Raw genomic sequence first — 11,915 nt, 5'->3', positions numbered from 1 at the left:
CCTTCCAGAATCAGTAAAGTGCCTTCATGTCTACAGTGTGTAGTTTTAAAAGGACATGACACCACAGGCGTCATGATCAGGTCTCACAAATCACCTCTTTAAAGAGAGTGATTGAGATGCTACATTAACCTTTAAATATCCATGTCTGTGAGACCTGAGATGCTTTAGCATATACAGAGATCTAAAGTCCTACTACATTTCCCAGCTTGCCTGTTGCTATAATTTAAAGGGTTTTCTTAGAGAGAATAAAACAAGTGTTTAGACACTGAAAGCACCATTCTGTTGATACTCAACAACCACTGTTACCATGAGACAGTCTGCTAAAACTCAGTGGGTAGGGGTGTTGGGTGGTCTTGTGGTTAAGAAGCATCCTGGGCTGCATGAGAACCAGAATTAACACAACTAAGACTCAGACTCACTATGATTCATTAAATTCAAATAGTAAACAGTTACTCAGTATATAATAACAGGCTAGAAGGACCCATTACTTCATTTGAATCCTGAGCATTAAGACTTGGATACTGAAGTAAATTAGTTTTCTTTTGGACCAGTGCAGTTGCACGAAGACTATGAAAATCAGGTGACTAAATTTAACAAAATACCAATAAAATAAATACCAAAAACATCAGTAATATGGTCAGTTAAAATGTGCATCTGATATATGGACAGCAGATATGCACACAGGTGCTGGATAAAAGCTCCCATTCACTCTGCAGAAGCATGAATGTAGTTTGAAATGTTAACATTCATGCTTCTAACCACAGAGTCACATGTACTGCTACAAAGCCAGAGCCCTGTCTCCTGTACGTCCACAGATGCAAGTGAAACAGAGGTTAGATGCTGTGTGTTATCTTACACTACACTACAATATGTACATCATACGTTTACTTTACAGTATTGTATTGTAAAAGTAAGACAATGTATTCTCAAATATTACCAACAGAAACAAAACAATAAAATAACCATTGCATCTGTTTTGGTGTGTGTGCCGAGGATGGGTGAAAAAAAAAGTTCCTCTTTACACATATAGATGTGTTGCTGTGATAGCATTAATTAGACAGTGACATCACCATGTTCACACCAGAGCTAATGTGTTTGTGAGCAGAAAAGCAGAATTGTCTCATACTGTACAGGATGTGCAGTGTGGTCAAGTGCGATGTATATAAACAGACAATATAACAAGTTAAGCACAATATTGTGTTTGAATACAACAGTGACTGGTGGTGACGTTCAGGATGTAGAAGGTCAATATTTATTTCTCAGTCTGAAATATAAGGGAAGAAAACAAACAAAGCCAGAAAGGTAAAAAATTTAACATAGAAGTTCCTGCTCTGTTCTGCATCTTGAACACTATCACCCACTATCACCTCTGCTCTGTCTCGGACATGTGGTCAACTAGGTGTGAAACATGCCATCTGACTGATAGCACACATTGACACATCTGTAGCTGAACAATTGGCATCCACAGTGGTTTAGCTTGAAATGATGAGTCAGTTTGTTTTCAGTAAAGACATAAATAAACCTATAGGATGCTCAGTTAGCAACTACATTTGTTCATAAACATGTAGACAGTACTGGCTGCTTACATTAAAATCCCACTTTATTCCTCTATTGTCATGTTTCCTATTTTAAGGACTCGTTCTTCTTGAAGAAAAAGTAATATGACTGTGCAGGTCTGTCTGGACTTTAGCTGCATTTTAAAAAAGCCCTTCTAATGTTTTTTACTCTGTCAATAGTAAAGACACATCACCTGTTCTTACAAAAAGTCTTCAAATGTCTTTAAGCTGTTAAAACTGCAGCATGGTGACAGAGGAAGAGCTACAGAGACCAGAAATGACTCATGAAGGATCTGAGCTTGTTGCTGTTGGTTGTAACTACAGAGTGTGTATAGTGACACCTGGTGGCAGTGCTGTGTATAACAAGACAACATGGAAGCAGCAAAAGCAGCATAACAGACAGATCTGGTCCATCACCACTAGGGTACAGTTTCCAGATACACTCTGATGGGTCTTATCAGAGGGTACGGTCAAATATCCTATATGGACCTTCTTGTTGGAGGACTTCTTGTTTCCATCAGCTGAGCGTGTTACCCTGTGCACATAATTTGACACCATCCATTAGGTCATTTGTGAATAATTAAGGATATGCAAATATAAAATATCACTGCTTGCTTTAAAAAGTAGAGTGATCCTACACCATGTCAGCAACAGATAAGAATGAATACAAAAGCAAATCATCTCAGTAATGTTGTCATTTATGCTGAAATTAAACCCAGATCATGTTATTTTTCCATATGTTCTGCTAACTGCACTAAACCCAGTGTCTAATGTCTTAACACAAATACTTCCATCCTAACATCTCTTTGAATGTGAATGTTGTTTTTCACATTGTTGTCATGCGTCTCTTGTTTTCTCTCTCTATGGATCCTGGAGCACAATGATGACTGTAAATGAAATGTATGGACTTGATACATTAACCGCATAACATTATTAAAGCTATTTCTAATGAATGCATTTGAAATGAGAGAATTTGAGACACTAATATTGACTGTAATTTGAGTTACATATTGATCTGTAGTTATATGAACTTCTCATGTGTTCAATAATGATGATGTGATGCAGTTTAAATGCAAATGAGCCAGTAGCTAAATAGCTAAACAGCTAATAACTGTGGTCAGTGTCTAAACAGTTGTTTTATTCTAAGAAAAACCACTGAATTACAGCTAATAATGGTAAAACAGGCAAGCTGGGAAATGGGGTAGGACTTTAGATCTCTGTATATGCTAAGGCACCAAGTAAGGCAAAGATATGATTAAACAATTTACATTTTGTTTGAGTTCTATCAATCTTTTCTGTGTCTGTGTCTGAGGTCTCTCAGAAAAGTGTGCAACTGTGAAACCAGAAACCACCACAATCTGAGAAGATCATGCAGAGGTTACGAGCTGTTTTTCAGTACAGCAGCTTGATTGTGTGATTTCAGATAAAGACCTTTTTTTCAGATAAAAGTAGAATCTCAATCACCCTGAGAATGAAGAAGTTGATTTCAGTGAGTTATCTCTGACATATTTAAATGTTTGACTACGACCTTTTCAGCTGATATATTTTTTCAATGGGCAGAAAGTGTGAACATGTCAAAGTACACTGTGGTCAAAGTCAGTTTTGTGTGAAATGGAAGAAAGAACCTTCACATAAGGAGAAGTTGAGAAGCATTCACGTTTATATGAAATGTAACTTCTTCTTCTGTAAAGATCGTCTCTCTTCGTCTTTTTGCTGCATCATTACTATTGCAACATAGCAACATCTTTTTAGTAGCAGAGCAGCAGAGTGACAGTGACAGTGTCAGTGCTGGATGTGAAGATGGGGCACACTTTGCTCTGTGTGCTCTCATTATTCTGTGAGTACATCAGTCATTTTCCAATTCTGTGACTTTCAGAGGCAGAAACATGTTTTTATCAACATGTATGTAGATGTGAACGTGGTTGCTGATTTGTCTTGGTTCAGATTGGTAGACTGTGATATAGAATAGAATAGGCTTTTATTGTCACTGTACAGTAAAATACAATGAAATTGTGGGTGCTCCACGTAACAAATGGTGCACTATAGAAAAGAATGTATATACAATAAAATACAAAATGTACACAATAGACAGAAAAAACAACACACGTGGTTTGTCCAAAGAATGAAACCAGGACAGTTTAAGGTGCGCAAGGTGGGTTGAATAGTGTCCTTGGCTCTGTGTGTGTGTGTGTGTGTGAGTGTGTGTGAGTTGTGGTGGTGAGGTGAGGGGAGCAGGTGGGGGGTGGTGTGAGACTTGACTGACCTGAAGTGCCGTTCAGAGGGCAGCAGGTCAAACAGGTGGTGGGCAGGATCTCCTGTGATGGCTCTAGTTTTCCTGAGGCAGCAGGATCTGGATATGTCATCCAGGGAGAGCAGAGGACCTCAGCTGTGGAGCCTGAAGTATAAAGTATATCTGAAGTATAATGTATATAGCTTTTGAATTCCTTGATTTCATTTTGTTTATTTTTCCTGCCTGTTTAGCAGTTTACAGAATATCATCTCAGAAATGTGTTGATAACCAACAGCTGCCTCTGATCAAACTCCACCTGCTTTTTAAATGTCTTAGTTTATTATGATTTTGTGAGATTGACCGTGTCTGATGAGGTTTCGATCTTTATTTTAGTGCTGAACACACTCCTCTATGGAGACGGTCAAGGTAACCCATTTTTTTTATATATAATTTACATATTACATATCACATCTATTCTCCTTCTTATTACTGACAGTATCACTCTTAAACACACCCTTTTTATTATTGTTAAATGACAAGATTAGCTCTCTCTCTTTCCCTCCCCCTTTTTAATTTTTGGTTTAATATGAACAGCCAGTACACGCAAGCCCACACTGACAGCAGATAAAACAAGCATACCAGCAGGGGGCAGTGTGACACTGACCTGCTCTGTGGAGGACTCCATTGGCTGGAGATATGACTGGTTCAGACGCACCTCACAGTCTTCTGCAGCCAAGCTCATCAAACGCAGTTCCTTACACCACACAATCAGTGTCTCAGAGGGAGGCATCTATCACTGCAGAGGAAGAGGAGTAAAACAGGTTTACTACACAGAGGACAGTAATGCAGTCACAATTGAAAAAATAGGCGAGTGCAGTATTTTCTTTGAAATAAAACAAGAATTCATCACCATAATTACCATTACAGTAACACCTGAAAACTATGAAGTTCTCCCTGTTGATTTTTCTATCTGTTTTTATTCACAATGTGAATATTTGGTGGCAACAGTTTTCAACAAGGCTGTTGTAACACAGCAACCCAACTGGTCTGAGATATACAGAGGAGAGACGATCACTGTCAGATGTGAGATCCAGGGAGGAGGAGACACTGAGTGGGAGTATGAATGGGAAACAACCACCTCATTCAAACCTTCAAATCAACATGAACACAGGATCAGTTCTGCTTCATCATCCCACAGTGGAGACTACTGGTGTAAGGGCAGAGTGAAAAGTTCACAACATAGAACAACAGAGTGGAGTTCTTCAGTCAGACTGACAGTGTATGACAGTAAGTCAGATCATATTTCATTTACACTGAAAATCTAAACAATTCATTCAAATGTTTTTGTTAGTTTATCCTGAGATTGTATCTGTTTGTATGTATTATGTGTTTGGAGATAATGTATTGAGAGAAAAATGATTCCATGTCCAGAGACTAGACATCATAACATCTCTTCATTCTGAGGAAATCACTCTCCAACAGATAAACCTCGGCCTGTCCTCACTGTGTCTCCATCATGGCTGAGTCCTGGAGCCTCAGTAACTCTGAACTGTGAGGTTGAACATCCATCTGCAGGATGGAGGTTCTACTGGTATAAGACTGTTCCTGATCTGTCACTCTACTACTACAGCTATAAGCTGTTACCTGGTAACAGCAGAGGGACTGAACAGGATTCCTACATCGTTCATGGTCAGACACACACAGCAGGATATGTGTGTAGAGCTGGAAGAGGAGATCCAGTGTTTTACACTGAGAATAGTGAACCAAAGTTTGTCTGGTCTGGAGGTCAGTTTGTTGTCACCAAACAAAATGTTAATATTGGAGGCTTTTAAATTCAGGACTGGGTTGAATATCACTCTCTTTTTGTTTCCCTCTGTTCTTCCCTCATTTCTCTTCAGTTCATCTGAAAACACAGAGTCATTCTCTGCTGTTGATCCATGTGCTCTGTATGATCCAAACACTGAATTTTGTGGCAGTGTTTGTTCTACTGATGTTTTTAATACTCAAAAAACAATTAACAAATGAATATTCATTGTGCTCTTTTTAATTGTAATATCTCTGTGGTTGATTTGACTCCTCATTGTTGTTTTTCAGATCGTCATCCAGCAGCGTCTCTCACAGTGAATCCTGACAGAGTGCAGCACTTCGCCTCTGACTCTGTCTCACTGAGCTGTGAGGGAAACTCTACTGAGTGGAGAGTGAAGAGGTTTCCTGAACATGGCTACCAGTCAGACTGCTCTGACTGGAGGAGAATGACTGGATCCACATGTAACATGAGGCTTTACTGGTATGGTAATGCAGTGTACTGGTGTGAGTCTGGATCAGGAGAATTCAGCAATGCAGTCAACATCACTGTATGGGGTATGTTTTATTGGATTTTCAGTTCATTTTTTTCTAGAATTTTAGTTTAGTTCTTATCTGATGAAGAGATAAATGTCAGTCTTTATCACAATTTAGCAGCATAATAGTCTGGATGGCAACTCTTACTTCACTTACATCCTTTCACAAAACATCCATCAATCCATTATTTATACTGATTATCCGTTAAGGGTCATGGGGGGGCTGGAGCCTAACCCAGCTGTCATTGGGCGATGGTCGGAGTACACCCTGTACGGATCACCAGTCCATCGCAGGGCCAACACATACAGACAAACAACCATTCACACTCACATTCACACCTATGGGCAATTCAGAGCCACCAATTAATCTGCATGTTAGTGGATGGTGGGCAGAAGCTGAAGTACTCAGAGAGACCTTCACAAAACAATTTACATCCAAACTTTGGGTACAGTAAATATCTAACTAAACATCAGCTCATCATCATCACAGTCGCAGCTTTTCTCTTATTGTGTTTCCAGAGAGAGCACAGTCACATATTGTCCCTTATCATGATGAGGGTTTGGTTTAGTTCTTGTGAGTTTACAGGTGATATGAACTAACGTTTTTATGTCAGTGATCAAAACAAGTCCTGTATCATTTATAGGACATTGTAGGAAGCTGTTGTTTCTTTGCTCAGAGGTTACTTGTAAGACACAGACAGTAGGTTATAAGTAAACAAGGTCAAATGTCAGGTCTGATGATGATCCTGTAAAAGAAACAAGAACTGCAGAAGAATAAAAGCAGATGTGTAATCTCATCATTGTATGTCACCTCACTCTAAAGGTCTGATCTCTGACTGATAGTTAATATTCTCTGACTGTTTTACAGGTGATTATTATTATGGTATTATCCTGGTGAGCCCCGTCCATCCTGTGACTGAGGGAGAGTCTGTTAGTCTTGGCTGCAGATTCAGGACTGAAAAAAATCTTTCCAGTGTGTTTTTCTATCACAATGACAAACTCATCCAAAGTGATACCAGACAGGAGCTGAATATCTCTGCAGTGTCAAAGTCAGATGAAGGTTTCTACAAGTGTCAGTGGTCAGAAAGAAAGTCAGCACAGAGCTGGATGTCAGTTAAAGGTGAGGACAAGTAAAACTATCTCTGTTTTAAGTTTTTTGCAAATTGTGTAAGAAAGAAGAATGATCAGATACTCAACTGATGTTGAATAACAGCTGAATTGATTATGTGAACAGGGATTTATATAATGTACAGTGTGTTAATGTATAGATGCTGCAGGTGCATGGTTTATTTGTTGTGACCTGACACTCATTTTTGTAAAATCACTTTGCTGAAGTTTAAAATCCATAAAGAAAGGTTATTACACTTATTTATTAAGTTGCAGTGATGGAACCTAAAAGCTCTTCATCTCCTGTGCTGCTGATCGTTCTGCTGCTTTGTGGAATAGTATTGATTATTCTCCTGCTGCTGTGTTGCTGCAGAAAGTCAACAGGTGAGACACTGATTATTAAACAATCACTGATCAGTTCTGATGTCATGTGATGGAGCAGTGGTTCAGTTTAACACAAATCCTACTGTGCTTTTCACAGATCCATGTTGGAACAGGTTCGTACAGCACTCTCTCTTCTCTCATCTCCAGCTTAGAAACAGCATCACACTTTACACCTTCTTTTCTAAAGGTGTACATTTAACATTTTTTGCCAATTACTGCTACTACTGATTTATTTTTAAACTACATGTTTCAGACTCACTCCAGTCTCAAAGAGAGAATCAGGGCTCTGCTACAAACCAACCAGTCAACCATGATGCTAATCAACAACAAGTATATTCCTCTCTTCTCCACAGTCAGTTCAACATTCAGTTTCTGTGTTATTTAAAGTTTAAATCCCTATCACAGACATGAGGTGACTAATTAGACTTTGACCTGCAGGTGATGTTTGTGTCTATGAAACAATCAGAGTCTTTGGAAACACTGGAGAAGGTACAGTATAAACTCTGTCAAGCTGTTGAAAACTACAGTTTATAATTATACAGTAAGTGAATGATTAATATTAAAAGTTAGTAAAACATTATTTCTCAGGTCACCTGGACACTAATACCACCCACGTTACACCTCCTATTGAAATTAATACAAATATTGAGGTTACCTTGTAATTGTAATCAATGATAAAGGTTTCTAAATACTGTCATGTGATCATCAACAGGGCAATGTGATGAACCAGAGGAAAGCTCCATCTATATTAACATAAATCCACATTCAGCCACAGGTACACACATTAACAGTACCTTTTTAACTTGTCTTTTTCTCCTCAAGCTGACATTTTCTCTTTCTTTAAACAAGCATCTGTTATGATAGTAACCTTCAGTCTCTTCATTGACATTTTACTTACTTGATGTAAACATGTTATCACTCTGCGTAAAGGAGGACATTTTAAGTTTGCTTCCTTATTTAAGATCCAGTTTTCATTTCTGATTATGCTTTTTTTAGTCATTTGACTGATTACACATAGAAATTGTAATATTTTAGTGAACTCAGTAGTAAAAGTTGCTTCCTCTTTAGTGCATGTACCATATTTGCTTTAATTTAATTTTTATCTTTTGTTCCAGGTCCATAAAAAGATAAATGTCATCAGCAAAACAAGAGAGGTGTGGAAGACTACATGAAAAAACTACATTCATGTTTTGACGTGGCAGTGAAAGACATATATGGGTGTGTGTGTGTGTGTGACATATATGACTGATTTGTTACTTAACAGAAGCTGTCCCTCACTGTTTTCACTTTTTATAGTTTTAATGTAGATTCCATCTGATATTTTGGTGGTATTAATAATAAATCTTTAAAATGTCATTTTTGCGTCTTTGTTTTATGCATGTTAAAACACAAACCTTCATAACTTAATGTAACAAAGCAGCCTTGCACCATTCAGAAATACTGACCGTTTCGAAGGCAGCAGTAGCTGAGAGGATGATCATATCTACAGGAAGGAAATTAGGATGAGTTTGCATCTACAGAAATAACACGGGGCCTTTTTACATATCACACATCATATTCCATACTACACTTTAAACTCAACAAATACATGCAGTGTTACTTCAACTCTACATTTACCCAGAACCTGATGAAGAAATATAAACCTGTGATATTCACAAGTAAGGAGGGTTTTACCTGGAGAATCCAGGTCTGAACTGGCTGAACTGTGGTCATCATATCACAGCTCTGTGGCCTCAAAACTGTTGCTTTTTATAATAAAAACACAAGTTATTTATGATTGACACAGACTTTCAGTGTATTTTCATGAGCTGTGCGTGACAGGAGAGGAAGAGGATGTGAGCTCCGGAGATGAAGATTAACCTCACTGATATGAAGTGTAACGTCTCCCCCACACAGTTCTGTTTTTCCTAGATTGAGTGTTTCAGTGGTGGATGTGAGGATGAGGAACACTTTGCTCTGCATGCTGGGGTCACTCCTGTGAGTATATTAATCTGTTTTGTAATGTTTTAGATTAAGGAAAACAACTGTTGTTAAAAAAAAAGAAAGAAAAAGAAAAAAACTAACAGATAAAGTCTCATCACCAAAGTTTTTCTTTGGCCTTGAGAAGCTTGTGGTTTTTATCAACTGTCTTTTTGTAGTCAAGATATTGATTGTGACTTAAAAACTTTATTAAATTATTACATGGCAGTGTGATATTTGATATATTACACTGATTTCAGGGGTATGTGTTTATCTCTTATCTCTTTACTGTATTTCAGTCAGTCTTCTAATAAAAAATAAATCTCTGTTATAGTGCTGAATAGACTCCTCTGCGGACGCACTCCAGGTGACTGAACAAATATCTTTTTCTGTTTATTTATTTAGGATGAACCTACCAAATTACTCTTAATTACTACTGAAATTTAATCATGCCCTTATAAAACCATATACTTAACGGTTTTATGCAAATTAAACCTTTTGTCAGCAGCGGCAAAGAAAGCTGTTGTGACCCTGCACCCCAACTGGCCAAAGATATACAGAGAGAGAGGATCACCCTCAGATGTGAGATTAAGAACGGAGGAAACTCAAAGTGGGAGTATGAATGGAAAACAACCACCTCAATGAAACTTTCAAAATAATGATCAATTTATGATCACTGCTTATGTATTCCACAATGGATACTACAAATGTAGAGGTAGAGACATATGGACAATTTAAAACAAAGTGGAGTGGCGCTTTCAAATTGACAGTGTATGCCAGTAAGTTACATTCTATTTTATTTATTCTCAAAATGTGAATGATTAAAGGGTTTTTTTTTTTTACTATAAATATTCACTTATGTAGTTTATCTTATTAGTATTATTAGTATTTATATCCTTAAAATAAAATTTCAAGAAACGAAAAATGCCTTGCAAGTACATACCAGCATGTTATCTTTCTGAAAAAAATCTCTTCCCTATAGATAAACCTCGACCCGCCCTCACTGTGTCTCCATCATGGCTGAGCCCCAACACCTCAGTAACTCTAACCTGTAAGATTGAACATCCATCGGCAGGATGGAGGTTCTACTGGTATAAGTCTGTTCCCCAACCAGCAGAAAGGAACTACAGAGTACTACGGCTACCTGGTAGCACCAACGGGACTGAAGAGGATTCCTACATCATTAATGGGCCAACACACACAGCACGATACCAGTGCAGAGTTAGAAGAGGACACTCTGTGTTCTCTCATTATAGTGAATCAGAGTTCGTCTGGTCTAAAGGTCAGTTTTTCGTTATGTTTTTTGCTTTGTTTCTCATACAAAACGTATCTATTCAAGATGATATTTGCTGACAATCAACCATGCTGATTCAAGATAAGTTAAATAATAAAATGCTTTATAAAAAAAATGTTAAAAATCAGATGTATTTTCTGTAGTTTTAAGTTACATTAAGAATATCCACCAAGAAAAACTTTAACAGTGTAAAAACTGACAAAACATTGAACATGTTACACGAAAAAATTTATGTAATTATAAACCTTCATGTCTAGGATTCCACCCAAGTTACTGGCTCATTTCCACTGCAGTGTTCTTAATCATGTAATTCTTTTTTCTTGGTTGGACCCATTATCACGTTTTGTTTTTCAGAACTTAACTCAGCAGCGTCTCTCACAGTGAATCCTGACAGAGAACAGCACTTCACCTCTGACTCTGTCTCACTGAGCTGTGAGGGAAACTCTGCTGAGTGGAGAGTGATGAGGTTTACTCAGACAGGCCAACGGTCACTCTGTCATGGCTGGGGAATAATGACTGGATCTACATGCACCATCCACAGTTTACAGTACAGTGGTGCAGTGTACTGGTGTGAGTCTGGATCTGGAGATTACAGCAACGCTGTCAACATTACTATACAGTGTGCGTTTAGTAATACTTTTATCTCTTTTAAGGTTTGATTTAATGGCAAAATTAACCATGTTTGTAGGATAGTGGTTCATGGGTGCATTAATGAGCTTAAGCAGAGGAGGACATCAGAAGTATGGCTTGTTTTTAAAGCACAATCTGGACTAAGGATCCACATAATTGCAGCTTCTTCAGAGCTACAGCTAGCTTACACACAACAATCAATATGCACTATTCAAGGCAAACAAAGTAAAGAAAATAATATGTACCAATAAGTATACATGAAGTGTACATTGTTGAATCCTCAAAGCTTTTAACTTTAGCAATATTAAAACAGAATGACTCACATCAGTGGTAGTTTGACAAAAGGTGCAGAGATCCCTCCTCAGCATGTGCTCAGTCTTGCTGCCAAACAGAACAATGGGAAGGAGGTGGAGATA

General features: G+C 37.9%; 1 protein-coding gene across 1 annotated transcript; it reads left to right on the top strand.

Annotated features, from left to right (window-relative positions):
* The first annotated feature begins 3,343 nt into the window (after positions 1-3,343).
* LOC108890998 (Fc receptor-like protein 5) lies at positions 3,344-7,869 on the top strand. Its single transcript, XM_051067657.1, has 9 exons — positions 3,344-3,393; positions 4,180-4,212; positions 4,381-4,662; positions 4,795-5,073; positions 5,269-5,615; positions 5,835-6,147; positions 6,994-7,245; positions 7,503-7,616; positions 7,714-7,869. The coding sequence occupies exons 1-9, from the start codon at positions 3,357-3,359 to the stop codon at positions 7,842-7,844; spliced, it is 1,788 nt and encodes a 595-aa protein (XP_050923614.1). The 5' UTR covers positions 3,344-3,356; the 3' UTR covers positions 7,845-7,869.
* The last annotated feature ends 4,046 nt before the right edge of the window (positions 7,870-11,915 follow it).

Source organism: Lates calcarifer, unplaced genomic scaffold (assembly GCF_001640805.2).
Source record: "Lates calcarifer isolate ASB-BC8 unplaced genomic scaffold, TLL_Latcal_v3 _unitig_1850_quiver_1738, whole genome shotgun sequence".
NCBI classification, from domain to species: domain Eukaryota; kingdom Metazoa; phylum Chordata; class Actinopteri; family Centropomidae; genus Lates; species Lates calcarifer.
This window is presented reverse-complemented; position numbering and strand designations above follow the sequence as displayed.